Source organism: Capsicum annuum, chromosome 2, assembly GCF_002878395.1.
Source record: "Capsicum annuum cultivar UCD-10X-F1 chromosome 2, UCD10Xv1.1, whole genome shotgun sequence".
In the NCBI taxonomy this organism is placed as follows: domain Eukaryota; kingdom Viridiplantae; phylum Streptophyta; class Magnoliopsida; order Solanales; family Solanaceae; genus Capsicum; species Capsicum annuum.
This window is the reverse complement of record NC_061112.1, coordinates 117888072-117904295: the sequence shown is the minus strand read 5'-3', so window position 1 is coordinate 117904295 and position 16224 is coordinate 117888072. Positions and strand designations below refer to the sequence as shown.

The 16224-nt window shown below is 33.6% G+C and overlaps 2 protein-coding genes across 3 annotated transcripts; one reads left to right on the top strand and one right to left on the bottom strand.

Annotated features, from left to right (window-relative positions):
• The first annotated feature begins 1286 nt into the window (after positions 1 to 1286).
• Positions 1287 to 3842, top strand: LOC107861128 (glucan endo-1,3-beta-glucosidase 14). Its single transcript, XM_016706506.2, has 3 exons — positions 1287 to 1501; positions 1648 to 2705; positions 3269 to 3842. Exons 1-3 carry the CDS (start codon positions 1306 to 1308, stop codon positions 3344 to 3346), a joined length of 1332 nt encoding a protein of 443 aa, XP_016561992.1. The 5' UTR covers positions 1287 to 1305; the 3' UTR covers positions 3347 to 3842.
• A 3441-nt stretch (positions 3843 to 7283) lies between these two features.
• Positions 7284 to 14989, bottom strand: LOC107859089 (katanin p60 ATPase-containing subunit A-like 2). Of its 2 annotated transcripts, none has more exons than XM_016703982.2 (11): positions 14777 to 14989; positions 12419 to 12556; positions 12275 to 12342; positions 12073 to 12138; positions 11833 to 11940; positions 11205 to 11271; positions 10853 to 10937; positions 9941 to 10101; positions 8701 to 8802; positions 8261 to 8483; positions 7284 to 7697 (listed from the first exon to the last, which is right to left on the bottom strand). In XM_016703982.2, the coding sequence occupies exons 1-11, from the start codon at positions 14813 to 14815 to the stop codon at positions 7564 to 7566; spliced, it is 1191 nt and encodes a 396-aa protein (XP_016559468.1). In that variant the 5' UTR covers positions 14816 to 14989; the 3' UTR covers positions 7284 to 7563. The 2 variants fall into 2 exon arrangements, with proteins under 2 accessions (XP_016559468.1, XP_016559467.1); XM_016703981.2 differs by having other exon boundaries at positions 12419 to 12583; positions 14777 to 14929.
• Positions 14990 to 16224: the final 1235 nt, after the last annotated feature.

The following is a 16224-nucleotide window of genomic DNA, read 5'->3' as shown; positions in this document are numbered from 1 at the left end:
TTAACAATGGGTGAAATTCCTCCTTCTTCTTCTTCTCCCAATTCAATTCAACCATCGAACCTAATTATCGATCCCGTCGAAGCTGCAAATGCGTACAAATCAGTAGGCTTCTCTGAGGAGAAATTTGGATTTTTGTTGGTGAAGTTTTTCATTATGAAGCTTTCCATTAAATAGTTTGGGGATTGAGGTTGTTGTTGGTGTTTTGACGTTTTTAGTTTTGGGGGAAATTATAGTACTACTGAGGTAGTGAGGTTTTGTATTGTGTGGGTAATGTGTAGAGTTTAGGTATGCGCGGCGGTGTATCAAGGAATCGCTGCCGGAGCTGCATCGCCAATGATAAATTTGATGCAATTTCAGTGCCGCACCTTGTCTGTTAAACAAGATAAATATCAAGTTAGAAAAAAAAAAGGATAAAACTTTTCTGCACATATAATTGGATTTCACTGTGTAGAAAAGTGTATCTATAATTGGACATTGAAGAAAAAAAATTGAGCTCATAACAATGAAGGTTTTGGACAATAATGGAGGTTTTGGATATTGAAGAAAAAGAAAAAAAAAATTGAACTCATAACAATGGAGGTTTTGGATAACAATGGAGGTTTTGTATATTGAAGAAGAAAGAAAAAGAATTTAAATTAAAAAGAAAAAAGAAAAATTTATGAAAATAATAAATTTATTATTTTTTTGTATCATGCTGACTTGGCAGGCGCGTGTGCAATACCACACCACATGCAAATGGTATAATGTTTTACAGGGTGTAAAAAATTTGATTTTTATATAGTTAAAGTGTATAATAAGTCACTTATATAATTTAAGTGTGGATTCAGCTTTTCTTATGGACCGGACTTTTTCCTTATTTTTTCATGAAAATGTCCAACCATGCATGTACCATAATTCTAGATTCACCATCTTATATCGAGATTAGACAAACAACTTTTTCCTTAATAGTTTACAATAAACATCAAAAATAGCCCAAATATTTGGGATTGCCTATCACTTAGTGCCAAATAAAATATCAATATAGCTGTTTTCTTTTGAATGAAGAAAGGGGTATACTTGTCAAGTGGACTAATTGGTGACCTCTTTGAAAAGACGACAAAAATGGAACTAACTGGTAAAACCCAAAAGAACCCATCAGTGAAGAAAAATTAAGATGACGAGACAAAGTCATTCAAAAACCTGTCCACAATTAATAAGAAGCCAAAAGCAAACTTAATTTTTTTGCCCACCAAAATAATATTACTATACTAAAAAAAAAACATATATAAATTCATGCAAGTAAAGAAAAGAATTGTCAAAACATAGATGCCTATATATACCTCCCTTCATACTTCTTCCTTCCCTCCCACAATTCTCTCTCTCTCTTCTCTTCTAAGAAACATCAATCAATCAATCAAGAATCCATTTTTAAATTTGTTTATTCAATCAATGGATGCCCCTTTGAGATCAAGAACTTCATTGTTGCAATTTCTTGTAACATTCTTTCTCCTAATTTTATTAGGTAAGTACTTAACTTTTTTCCTTTCCGTCGTGTTAGAAACATTTTACCTCCATCACAAATTCGCATTTTTTTTAGTAGTGCTAAGTATTTCTTGTTAATGCCATTATGATTACTTAGATTAATATTGTGAGTTATGTATGCAACAGGTTTGAACAATATTAGAGAAGTAGAATCACTTGGGATTAATTATGGTCAAGTAGCAAACAATTTACCACCACCAGAGAAAGTCCTACAACTTTTGCATGCTCTAAAGATAACAAAGGCAAGAATCTACGACACAAACCCTCAAGTGTTGACAACATTTGCCAACTCCAACATAGAGTTAATTGTGACAGTGGAGAATCAAATGTTAGCCACATTATGTGACCAACAACAAGCCCTTCAATGGGTAACTAGCCACATTAGGCCCTATTTTCCAGCCACAAACATCACGGGGATCGCGGTAGGCAACGAGATATTCACAGACGAAGACACGTCCTTAATGACATATCTTGTGCCAGCCATGGTTAACATCCATGCAGCACTTGTTAAAACAGGACTAAGCCAATACATTCAAGTATCTTCCCCTAATTCACTTGCAGTTTTAGCAAATTCTTACCCTCCTTCAGCTGGTAGTTTTAGGACTGACCTTAATCAAATAATGCAACAATTCTTGCAATTTTTAGCAACTACAAAATCACCTTTTTGGATCAATGCATATCCTTATTTTGCTTATAAAGACAATCCCAACAAAATTTCCTTAGACTATGTGTTATTCAATTCAAATGAAGGGATGGTTGATCCATACACAAAGCTACACTATGACAACATGTTGTATGCTCAAGTCGACGCCGCGATTTTTGCGATTGCAAGAATGGGATTTAATGGACTTGAAGTTAAAATTTCTGAGACAGGATGGCCATCAAAAGGTGACACAAATGAAATTGGTGCCACACTACAAAATGCAGCAATTTACAATAGGAACATTTTGAGGAGGCAATTGCTTAATGAAGGGACCCCATTGAGGCCTAATGTGAGATTGGATATTTATGTGTTTGCTTTGTTTAATGAAGACATGAAGCCAGGGCCAACTTCAGAGAGAAATTATGGATTGTTTCAGCCTGATGGAACCATGGCTTATAATGTGGGATTATTGTCAACAAGTTCTTCAACTACAGAGCCAGCATCAGCTTCAATTTCTCTTGCTTCCTCTGCCCCTCCCATGGTAAGAACATATACTTTAATTTAGTTGTCACTTTTTCATCTAATATATATTCCTCTTAATTAAGGGTAACATATAATTAAGCATACATACTCACTGGCCGACATGAGTTGTGGTGAGATGGAGTTGCGGTGGGATGGTTGAGATTTCTTCATTCCTAACCAGAGGGTTCGGGTTCGAGTCCTTGAGAATAGAAAAAAAAATCATATTGAGAGCGTTGGCCCCCGAAATGGATCTTGCCATGCTCGAATCCTGATCTACTCAGGCCATAATACCCCGGAGCTAAAACGAAATTTTAATAACCCATTGTTAAATAAGATTAACCACTTCTTGTTATTTAGCGACGACAAAAGTTGTTCGTAGCCAATTCTTTTTTTTTTTTTTTAGTGATTAGAGTGAATTAATCGATATAAAATATTCGTAGAACAAAAAATAAATGATTTTTATATACAACAACAATATATTCAATGTATTTCTACAAGAGGGGTCTAGAGAGGGTAGATTGTTACATGTTCTCTTTTTTAATTAATGTGGTGTTATTATTGATCAATGTTCTTTTCAAACAGGTGAAAAGAGTGGGATATCAAAGCTTGGTCAATTGGATGATGATGTTTGTGTATTTTTGCTGGCTTTGCAAGCGTTAATGAGATAATCAAGACAACATTGAGGCAAAAGGGAAGTACTTGGCTGTAAATACAATATTGGCAAGTCTTCTCTATAAGATATAAATTAGTAAGTCCAAACAAGGGAAAAAAAGAGTATAAAGGCTGAATACATAGACAGTCATTTAAATTTAGAATTTATCGGAGATATTCATTTAGATATTTCAACTGAGACAACGACCTATCAGCCACTGGACGTCTATGAATGGATCGTCAAGAATGGAGCTCACAACAATTAATTTAACAAGCGCAGGCTATGAGACACAAGGAGCTTTAATTTCGTAATATTTTTTTTTGGGGCGATCTAGTTTCTTGCTTCATAGAAAAAATATGTATAGTCGATGTCATTTATTGTACAATATTCGCGATTTGATGATTCTTTGCTAGGGAATTGACAGAATTATCAGTTTGTTATGATCTCATTGTGCAGAGGATTTTTAGATGAAATGGGAAGGGCTGAATTACAATCTTTCTAGCATTTGTAATATCTGTATCTATAATGTTCATTGTTAATGATATATAATAACATTCAAGTATATCTTGTTTTGAAATAAAGACTACATCTTTGGACGTGAAATGTCACTCAGTATGTCATTGTTGTTGTTTGAAAATAACCTTTCCACCTTCTGAAGTTAAGACTCATACTTGTTGTATCTTTGCTTTGGACGTGGATTCCATAAAACCATAACTATATATTCATACATGCTTATAGCCTTCTTTCTTTTGTTTTGCATTTCCTCTTTTTCTTGATATATTAATGTATAAATTAAAATATAATGCGACAAATAGGCAAAAGGGATACCTTTATTTTTTACTTTGAAAATTTAAAATATATAAAATCTGCTAGATAGGGCAACCTTTATTCTCCTGAGCGTATAAACCGTCAGCATAGTGCATGTCTGCCATCCTTTTCTTAAACTTAAAGGCACTTTAAGACTTTTTTCACTGTAGAGATATGAAACAAATTAATAAACGTCTTTATGAATTTGTATATCTTATTATATAATATATTAATATATGTTCTTTTCACATAAAACAATCTTAAAACTATCTGATACTTTGGTATATCATCTAACATGATGCACATGAAGCCCACCAACTTAAAACATCACAAAAAATAAAGAGTTTTTTTTTTATAGGGAATCAAAAAATAAGAATCATTCTATGGATCATTCGATAAAAAAGGGAATACCTTTAACAAACATTAGTAAAATTCTCAACTGATTCCGTCAGTGGTCAATTTTTTTTTATGAATAGAAGTTATAGAAAATGCATTGTCTTGTTACACGTGAATCCCACACAATTTGGAAAATTGTTGCTGTTTCTTTGGATGGTATAACTTAGACATGTATGTAATTGCTCAAATATGACTTTTTTTCTACGTTGAAACATACTAAATAAAAATATTAAGATCTTTCGTGAATTACATTGCTTAAATTTATAACTATGAACAAAAACTCTATTTTCTTGAATACATATCCCCACACTAGAAAATTTTTCTTCGTATCTATGAACTTCGTTTTCAACAAAGTCGGTACATTTCTAATTTTTCAATATATATCTCATTTCCTTTATCTAATGTTAGCCCTTATTTAGGTTTCATATTCTTACCTAAATATTCAAATATGCATGTTCCTTGATTATCTCTAAAATTCTCCACAAATCAACATCTCTAGTTTGGTTCCTAACTCACACATAACGTGTAAGATGTATATTATCTCCTCCATGAGTAGCTAACTCGATGCACATGGTATCCAATCACTTAGCAAAAAAGAAAATAGAATATTGACTATTGGAGCAAAAATTAAAGTTATAACATGGCATTTCTTTTTATCTTGTGCAAGTGCAACAGATTCTAGCAGAAAACAAGTACATAGAGTGCAACAAATGAGATTGTATTGGTTGCTTTTTAGCAAACAAACAAAATTGTCATAGTCGGAAAGTTGCCTAAGATACCCCATTACCACGTAGGTTATCATGTGCATTTGCCCTCTTTCTTCATAAGTTAGTCATAGCTCGCCATTGTTGCCTCTTTTCAGAGTTGGCAATTAGGAGATCCCCTTTTCTTATAACCATATTTCCATCTTTTAACTTAATCTCCAATTCATCATCATATCCTTCAAGAAAATATTAGGTGCTCTTTGCATTTTCTTTGGAACTTAGAATATCCCAACCTTTGTCGTTTAATCATTTGATTTTATGTAGTAGGCCCAGATGCAGATTCAAATTCAAATTTGAAAATTATAAATTTCTATGATAGTTTCAAGTTAATATATAAAACTGGGGTTCATAGATTTTTTTTTTATGAATATTTATGAATTTCTTAATATGTATATAGAATTTGAATAAAAGATATTGAATTCACGTGAATTAATTTGTAACACTATAGAGCGACTCTTGATAGTAACTTAGATCAATCCTAACTATAAGTAAAAAGGAATTTGACAAACTTTGGTAATGATACATGTAGCAGCCCCTTTGTTTTGTTTTGTTCTTTAAACATAAAATAAAACAAATTGGTTCTTTAAATGTATATAATGCTTACTAGAGATCTCACCTTCTAGAAGAGTAGAAGTGTTTTCCTCCAAAAACTTACCTTCCTAGTACTTGATAAATTGCGTGAAATGATACTTGCATTACAAATTGTGAACTTTGTGCTTGTGGGGACGAAATTGAACAAGTTCCACCATGTATAGTTTATATTTTGAGGAATTTTGGTAGATCGGTTGATTGGATATTTGCAGTCAATACCCCCCCACCCCACCCCACCCCACCCCACCCCCTTTCTCTTCCCCTGTCCCTGCTGTAAAACTTTCAGAAAACAAAAAAGTTTGGGATGATTACGATGATATGATTTGGGAGGAACTTTCAGTTGAGAGGATCCTTAAGTCCTGTTAAGAAATGAGGAGTTTTGATGATAGACATGTGAATGAAACAAGTTGTGAAAGCTGGTCCATCCAAGTGAACAAAGATGCAGACAAGTTATTGATAAAATGACGTGTACAAACACAAGTGGATAACATTTATCACATCAGAAGTTGAGTTGAACAAAAAGTCTTGCAGGAGTTGAGTTGAACAAGAAGTCTCACAGAATTTGAATTGAATAAGAGGTCTTGCAGAGATAAAAGAAGAATCCTATTGAAAAAAGAATCCTATTCAAAGAAGTAAGAGAGGTGGCAGCAACAAGAAGAGTGAAACTATCTAGAGTCCTATTGAACATAGAAGATTAGATCAATTGAAGGATTCTATGAGGTGTGTGCTTAAATACAAGAAATGAATTCAAAAGCACTCACTCAATGCACTGAAAAGATAATCAACAATCAGCAAAACAGTTCACATACTTGAAAAAGAACCTGGTCCCTTACTTAGCAAGTCATAGACTGTTTGTAGAAGGTAGGTTCTTTGAGTTGTAATAGACTGTTTGTAGAATGTAGGTTATTTGAGTGAACCTGGTCCCTTACTTAGCAAGTCATAGACTGTTTGTAGAAGGTAGGTTCTTTGAGTTGTAATAGACTGTTTGTAGAAGGTAGGTTCTTTGAGTTGTAATGAGTCATTGTTCTAGTCTCAGTGATCTATAAACTGAGTTGTGTCTTCAAGTTAGGGAACTCGAAGACTTGGGAACATCTTGGGAAGATTTGTGTTTTTGTAGTGATAGGAGTTAAGGCGTTTTAATTCCTAGTTTACAAGAAGTCTTGTAATTTTATTGATTGTTGAGGCTAAGTGTTATAGTGAAGTTGGGGTTAAATCCTATAGAGGTACAGGTCGTGATTTTTTACACATTTCTTGAGCCGGGTGTTTTCCACGTGAAAAACATTGTGTTCAGCTTTTAGTTCTGTGAACCACGTTTACTTACTAGTTCCACGGTTAGGCAATTAGTAGGGCTCGTACTTTAACAAGTCCCTTATTTAGAGACCACAGGAGCAAATAACTTTCCAGATGCTCGTTATTCCATGTGAAAATAGAGATTCAACAGGAAGATACATGAGTAAAAGAAAAAATGATGTTTCCAGTTGCTAAAGAAAACCATAGAAGAAGAAAAAACATAATGAAATTGATCACCAAAGCTATAAGCTCAAAACACCAAAACAGTCGTACATTTTACAAACACAGATTTAAAAAATTAACATCTGTGTTGACACACTGCTGAATAGCTCAGCGGAGAACAGTTGAAGTAAAGAGAATACAGCGGAGTGGTGCCTTCATTGGAGCAAATGGCTGCCATAGTCTGAATTGAACTTATCGTACCTAGGTGCATGGAGGTGTGCAGATGGTCTGGTGTTCTTCAGTGCCATCTCAATATCTGTCACAGTAACTGGTCCAACATTGGGCAACTCTGCAAGAAAGCAGGAATTCAGTAGAAACCAAAGAGATTGTGGACTTAAACAAGTGCGTGCCTCAATAAAATTCTTCACGGTGCTTGGCTATTAAGTTTCAATGGCAACAAACACTGATCAACAAGTCAAATATAACAGTGCGTCATACTAATTCTTGTAACTGGAGCAGGTAAAGATTTGTAATGAAATACACATACATGATGAACATGTACAAGTGCACGTTACAGCCAGTATCCAACTTACATTGACTTCTCTAGGTCCTTTTTTCATGGGGAAGAAACGTATCTTATAGCTTTAACCGCAATTGTTGAAATTAAGACAGATTAAAAAGACTGGATGCATTGGTTGTCTTTAGAAAATCACCGAAGTACCAATAGATGCATGTGGCAGTATTTAGAAATAACCGAATAGCTTGGTAGGATGTGATAGAGGGAAGGGCTATAATATAATAAGCATATACCCAATTAATGCAGTAGTAAACCAGAAACACGGAGACCCTATTTCCCACAGATAACTGTTGCCCCCTCTCAACCTAACAAAGTAGAGATAAAATATGGCATACCATCCTCAGGCACCACTCCTTCCTTCTCTTCAAGTTCTGCCATTAAACGTCTTAATGGTTGCATGGCAGCCTCCTTGCACAATAGCCGAATATCAGAACCTGAAAAACCTTCCGTCTTTTCTACCAATAAGTCATATGGAAGTGGCGCCTCTTCAGGAAGGGATGGTAGTAATTCCTCAAACATGGCGCACCTCGCTTCTGGCTCCGGAAGGGGTACGAGGATCTACAATTACAGTAAAAAGATGAACAAATAGTTACAAGCTCGACTTAAACTACTAAATGTTTTGACATGATTTACTAGGAGATACTGAAAGAAATGGGAACATTGTCAAGCTAAAAATAAATGAAAAATAAAATATACTTTTGCTCTAATTCATTTCTTTCTCGCGAATAGTCTAATTATAAAAAGAAGGATGTTTCAATCCCACAAGACAGATTACCCGCTTCTCAAGACGCCTGAGCATTGCTCCATCCAGTTCCCAGGGAAGATTTGTTGCTGCCAGAACAAAGACAAGTTCATCTGTCCGATTCAAACCGTCCATCTGCAGTGTATTACAACCATTACCTATCGATAAAGTTCGTATAAAACCACACTAAATGTCTCCATTAATATCAAAGGGAAGTGTAAAGAAAATGGACCTTGGCCCTAACTCAACCCCAAAAGCTAGCTCATGAGGTAAGAATTGTTCAACGCCATATAAACCCCACACCCAACACACAGAGGAGACATTTGGAGCATGAACAATATAATATGGGGACCCAAAATAGCGCAAATAAAGAATTGGAATGGGCCTTGCCCATATACCATGTAATCAAAAGGAAGAACTTGTCTTTCTATTCATGAATATACTATACAAGATACATATACAATTACAAGGATCTTCTATCAAAGGGAATAAATAAAAATAAATACAGAAAATATTCTAGAATCGCTCCTATGATTTGGTTACCATATTCTGTAACAGGAAAAAAAAACAAGAACTGACATAAAGCAAACTTCACAAGTTGATGTCTTACTTTTATGCATATTATGATTTTCCTTGGAACAATTCATCCTGGTGCTGCATCATTATTAGCTAAGTCTAAAAAGATGAGTCAAAACATTTACTTAGTTTTTACTTAAACGGCATAAAGTTTCCTATCCTCTCTGGTGTCAAGTGGCTTTCCTCTCTTTAAATTCCAATGGTTACTATACTCACTCAACTTACTTCTCAACGACTGTAGAACAACACAGAATTCAAATTCAATGGAGCATGTTGTAACCCATCAATGATATCAGAGATAAAATATTCCAGATTCCAATTTTTAAGCTTAGTAGTTCAGAAGGGTGTTAATCAGCTGAAATTCCGCACTTGGTAATTTCACAAGAAGGTCCAGCTACTGTAACAAGCTTCTCATAACAGCAGGAAAAGATATTTCCTGAAGTGCTAGTTCATGGTCTCATTAATTCTTTTAAGAGGGAGTCTTTTGACAAACTGCATCAAGTGCTTCAGTCTCCCAAACCCACCCAATGTGAAACCACAAAAGGGGGGAAGGGGAGGGACAAAGAAACATACAGAGAGAATAAATGGCACCATCATTCCCTGGGGCAGTAATTGACTTATTAATTACGTAAGCATCCCCATGCAAAAGTATAGCTTTTCACATGTCATCCATGCACTTCTAAGTATCAAGCTTCACCTGTATGAGCAGTTCGGTTTTTAAACGCCTACTAGATTCATGCTCACTGCGTGCTTCCCCACGTTGACTAATGATGGCATCGATTTCATCAAGAAAGATGGTTGAAGGTGCATGATGCCTGGCGAGCTCGAATAACACTTTTATCGCTTTCTCAGAATCACCTGTATCACAGAAGAAACTTCTAAAGAGCACACAACACAAAAACTGAAAAACTTTTCTCAACTGATGTATCTAATATTTTATTCATCTCAAAGCGGATGAGATACACTGGAATTATCTTGATTGAGTTAGATGCTTGACATTCTAAGAACTTTCTTGACATTGCAGAAGAAAAAGATGAGTAAAAAAGGCAGAGGCTGACAACCAAAGACAGAAATCGTTACTGTTGATGTGTGTAGAAATGCCTATAACATACAGATGCCTTATTAAGTCAGCCGCATTAGGTGCTAGCTTCTGTCAAAGTTGACATCACACAAAAGAGCTGTCTGGACCCCAATGCAGACAAATACAAATATGTCTGCAGTAACTACTGAATAATAATTTAGAACATGCATTAGTTTTTTACTACAGATAATTGATACATCTCTTTAGCTCCGCTAACACTAGAGCAGGATATAGCATGGCCATCAGTACACAAACCAAGCTACAACGTGTAACTTCATTTCAAACTGGACGGTGTTTACTTTTGGTTGAATAATATATTTGAATATCAATAAATAGAATGGTTATATCAGTCCTTCCACAATGCTCTTTTAATATCATACTACAAGTTTGGAGTCATTTTCCTCTTTTAAAAGACGTTTGAGTTAATACCCAAGTCAACCTGTAATCTTCATAGATTTGCCAAAATTAAAATCCTCAAGCTGATCAATATGAAAGACCATTTTAGTATATAGCAGAGGGAAAACATACCACGCCATTTGCTGACAACTGATGATGCTGAGATATTGAAAAATGTGGTATTGCATTCAGTTGCAACTGCCTTTGCAAGCATGGTCTACAAATTAACAGATTAAAATTTTAACAAGATAAATAGATATTATAACATCAAAACAAGCTACGTAGTTGGCCTCGTCTCATATAAAGTTATTAAGCTTTATGTGTAAAAGAAAATGTTAGAATGCAGAGTTCCAACAATATGAACATGAAACTGGACAGATCATTGATGGAAGTACCAACAGAAGGAAATCAATGACATAGAGCTTTAGGATACAGAATGTGATTTAAAAGAACCTTTTGCATGGTAAGAAATAAGATTACAAACCTTTCCTGTTCCGGGAGGGCCAAAAAGGAGGATACCTTTCCATGGAGTTAGAAGACCTTTAAAGTACCTAGAAGAGGAGAGGAAAAGGTATATTAGTTCAGAAATAAGGATTTTGATATCGCACCCAAGGGTGCGACTTGGTGGTCAATGAAATAGGTTAACCAAGAGGTCTCAGATTCAATTCCCAAATTCCTAGCAGAAACAAATACAATTAGTGATATTCCACTCTGTCCAAACCCTGATGGATCGAGTTACTCAGTCTGGTACCGGTATGCGTCGGAGATAGCAGGTACCCCTTGGAATTAGTCAAGGTCCGTTTGCTATCCCGGACACCAAGATTATCAAAAAATAAGTAAAGCCTCTGAATATCACGTTCACTCAAAAAGAAAAAGTTCATGAAAAATTACAAATAGAACGTCAGAAGACATTATTGGATTGGATATTCGCACTAAATTTTTTGTTATTTAGCTTGCAACACAAGCATGCAAGGGATTTTATTTTATAATCAAGAAATAACCGAGGGCCGGTGGTGCACGATCCAAAACTTGGTGGCACAACAATATTACAGCCTCTCGATTGAACTTGTTAGACAAGCAGTACATAACCAATCAGTGTTTACTAAACCTACTTTGGATATTTAATAGGCATGACAACTGCTTCTTTTAGTAGACGCTTGGCAGTCTCTAATCCTTTAATGCTCTCCCACTTAACATCTGGATTACCACGGAGAATATCCCTGGAAATGTAAAACAGGCAGAGATTTAGCAAAATTAGTTTACAATCCTAAAAAATGATATGACGGTGGTAGAAAATCAGCCCCAGTCAACAGCAATTACTCATAGAGTTTAGGTCCTTTTGTCGACAGTACCTGGCTAAGCTTTCTCCTAAAGCGCGCATTTCTGCAGATTCAAAAGGAGGAAGTAGAGATCTTTGCCTGAAAAATGAACATTTAACTAAAGTGAACTCCAGGAACTGGTAGTAAAGTTTTGGCAGTTGAAAGTCGTTATATATATGAAATATCTCTGAGAAACCAAACACAAAGCTTAAGGTCATTAATTTTGGTGTCATACGGTTTTCCATCCACTCCGGCAGACTGAACTCCATTAACTCCATTAGAGTGTGTTGAGCCTCCATTAGACTAAATCAGAAGTAAAGATTGAGTGTCAGATTGTCAATAGGATATATGATCATCTTATTTTTCATAAGCAAAATACCTGATTATACTGCTCGAAAATGGATAATTCTGCAGTGTTCCTCACATATCCATTTCCATTCACAGTTGATGAATTTCCATTTTGTACAGAATCACCATTCTCAGTTGCATCCGGTGCAGGAGCCTTCTTCCTCCCAAACTTAATATCATAAAACAACTTAAAATCCTAAATATGGACACCAAAAACAAGTGTTGTATATAAATATTCAATGTCCCTAACCCCGATTTATGCATTTCATCAAGAAGCACATCCAACTTATGATTAATTCAGGAATTTGTAACTTCTATGAACAGAACTAACAATAAGGTTTAACAAACTATTCATGTTTACTCTATTTGAACTCCCCATCAGTTCCCTCTAATTAATAACTAGAACTTCAATCAACTAAGCCACTAACTACTGATTGCATGTCTTCTTTTCTGCTCAGTTAGAGATTCTTTGGAAGACAATATCATGACTTAAAAGTGAGAATAGATTAGAAGTTGAACAATCCGACTTAATTGGAAAAGTCTTTGCTTATCTAACATCTATTCAAATTCAAAATTTCTTGGAAGTTGGCACAAAGTTACAATTATCTGCACATGAAAGAATCTACTCAAGGACAGTCACATAGTTTATGTTCTCTCTTTTAGTTTCAGCACTAACAAAACAAGTTCACATTTTTTTCAATTGCAGCTGGCTTCTTATTCACTTCCACGCTTCTTCCAAGACCATAATTTCATTGTGATTTAAAGCAACTAGCCAAATCAAAACCTGTCTAATGACAAAATCTCATCTTAAAACTATTAATTTGAAGATTCAGTCACTAATTAAAAGGACACGTTGTATTCCTTGCTTAACGACTACATCTCAGTTCCCTTCCACACTTTCTGGAAGAAAAACAGCCAAATTTCAGTTTTAAAAAAACATTGGAATCAAGCCCAAAAAGTGTTGGATGTTGCATTTGTTATTACTGTAATTCTTCTAGAATAATTAGTTGTTTAGTTGTAGGAATCTAATATTTTGTCTAATACTTATATTCTAGGTGGAGTCTATTACTTTGTTTATGCAGCTATTTGAAGATCTACTAAAAATGAAATTTAGAGACAATTCATTCATATTTTTCAACCTTGTTGCTTGCATCTCTCCTCAAAAGATCACATTTTTCAACAACAATGTACAAAATCAATTAGGTGATATCAACCTATTGTCACAGCAATCTTTCCTGTCAGATATTTCCTAAATAAATAGGCGTTTGGTTTGGGAGAAAATTTCAAGTTTTGGTTTCAAATCAAGTTTGTTAAATCAGCACAAAATTTGAACTTCAACTTCAAATCATGAGTTCAAATCCCATATTCTCCCAAAATTAGGATATGGAATTCCAAATTGTGATCTAAATTTTTTTAAAGATAGAACTTAAGTTTATATTTTACCAAAAAACATAATTTTAAATTTTTTTAAAGAAAAGATTCATACTCTACATGAAGAGATTGTCCTTATCATATGGGAGTATTTTCTCTATTTTAACAGCGAAGTAGCTAGTTATTATTGTCGATTTATTGGACCAATAAATCTTTGTAAAATTATTTGTAGTATCGCAAATATTTATTCACAAAAGGAATATGAAGATATGTGATTTATTAATTTGGCACCTTAGAATATTCTGATCCCTAGTTTATTAACACTAGGATTTAGTCATTTGATAAAATTGTATAAGAATTATGGAAGTATTGACAGTTTTCACAAATTATGGATTTCATTGCCAAACAAAACGTCAGCTTCAAATCAACCTGATTTCTAATCATTGATCATGCCAAAACGTGTCCTAACACGGAACATCCAAATAATATCACACACACTCATCATCAAACTTCACTTCGGATCGGGGCAAAAAAACAAAAGAAGACAGCACAGCTCAGAACACAGAGGGAAAAAATGCCTCAATCGAAACCGAAAATTTCACAATATAAATCCATTTTTTTCTTCGAAACTATAAAAAAATAAAAAAAAAAGTCAACAAACCACATAAATATATTCATTTTATGCTATCTATCAACCATCACCACATGCATGAATTGATACAATGTTTAGCACAAAAAAACTTCAGCAAAATGAAAAATCGCAAAAATACCTCAAAAACTCAGCATTTCGAAGATAATGCAAATATAAAGCTATCGCAATAAAGCTAAAAAATGCACGAAAATCAAAAATCTAACTTCAATCATTTTGATTTTCTTAAAATTAAAATTTATACCTACTCCAAAAAGCAAATCATTGTATAAACTAACACAATGAAAATCAAAATGAAAATGAATCAAGGAAAGTGATAGTAAAAAAAAAAAAAAAAAAAAGAGGAGGTGAAGTGCATTATAAATGTACCGGAAAGGTCCAGCGAGTCAACGAAGGTTCGTCAGCCATTTGCTTTTATCTTCCGATTCAAACGAAAAAGAGAGCAAGTATTTGTGCTTGCTCCCTCTCTTTCTCCGTCACACTTGTATTTCTCATACCTTCCAATTATTTATGGACTACCCCCCCCCCCCTCGATCCCACCCCCCTCCTAGTCCTTACAACATTTTTTTAATTACGGATTACAACATAAGTTTGTTATTTGTGACACAAAGCTCCTTTTATCTTTTCATAATGTAGAGATACCGAAGGCAAAGTTATGGATTTAATTGTAAAAGTGAAATGATAACATGTCAAGTTGAATGTTGAAATTATGAAGTAAAAATTATTTTTTTAAAAAAGGAAATAGCGGAGCACTGTACTACTGTTACTTATAACTTAATGGGGAATCTTAGGGCCGTTTCGCCATGAAAAATTCTCTTTTTTTTGGAAAAAAAATTTTGAAGTTGGAAATTGTGGTGTTTGATCATAAAAATTTAGAAATAATTTTTAAAAAAAATTCTAAAAAGGGAAAATATGTTTTTGGTGTTTTCACAATTTTTTAACTTCAATTTTAACTTTTATTATTATTACATATAATCTCAATCTTTTAAATTTTTACATAAAACTCTCCTTATAACATTACTTTTTCAATATTACGTATATAGCAATTTCAAAGAATAAGATAATTATAATTTCAAACTTAATGCTATCCTAATTAATATATATCTCTTTTTCTCTCTCATCATTATTTTTCTCCCTTATTTAAAACATTATTTTACTGCTAATGATCCTAATTATTATAATATAATAATAAAAATAATTTTTCTGTTGTGATACAGACGTTTAAGGAATTATAGTCATATAATTAATAATGGATAATCGTTTTCTATATTTATGGAATTAATAAAGTTGTAGCAGATTAGTTTACCACTGCCACAAATTATTCTCATATTTAATTTGATTATATATATTAAATTGTGTACATCTTTATTATACTATTCAAATATAAATAGTTTATACCATATATATGCTAAAAGTATAAATCGGTGATACCTATTTTTTCATAAAAAAAATTATCCAATTTAACAAATTTATACCTTAAATTGCAATTGCTACCTTTATATACCATAATACTTGGTATCTTTATACACAGTGTTATATTTATACCCATAAATATATAAAGTATTATATTTATAACAGAAATATATAAAGTTTATACCATGTATATACCATATACACACATATATAAATATACAAAGTATTAAGAAGCATACTAAGCATATTTATAACATAAATATACAAAATATGTTATATATGAAGTTTATACCATGTATATATCATATACACATACATATAATATACCATAAATATGCAAAGTATGTTTTATATAGAAATAATTTATTCACACATAGTAAAATCTTTAATTTATAAGAAAATTA

Bases quoted from the DNA above. Each gene is read 5' to 3' on its own strand.
- LOC107859089 (XM_016703981.2), bottom strand. From the start codon at position 14,815: ATGGCTGACGAACCTTCGTTGACTCGCTGGACCTTTCCG. The intron at 11,941-12,072 runs GTACTGTCGACA...TTACATTTCCAG, and splicing joins TTAGGAGAAAGCTTAGCCAG to GGATATTCTCCGTGGTAATC. The intron at 11,272-11,832 runs GTAGGTTTAGTA...CTCCTCTTCTAG, and splicing joins ATGCCTATTAAATATCCAAA to GTACTTTAAAGGTCTTCTAA.
- LOC107861128 (XM_016706506.2), top strand. From the start codon at position 1,306: ATGCCTATATATACCTCCCTTCATACTTCTTCCTTCCCTCCCACAATT. The intron at 1,502-1,647 runs GTAAGTACTTAA...TGTATGCAACAG, and splicing joins CTTTCTCCTAATTTTATTAG to GTTTGAACAATATTAGAGAA. The intron at 2,706-3,268 runs GTAAGAACATAT...CTTTTCAAACAG, and splicing joins CTTCCTCTGCCCCTCCCATG to GTGAAAAGAGTGGGATATCA.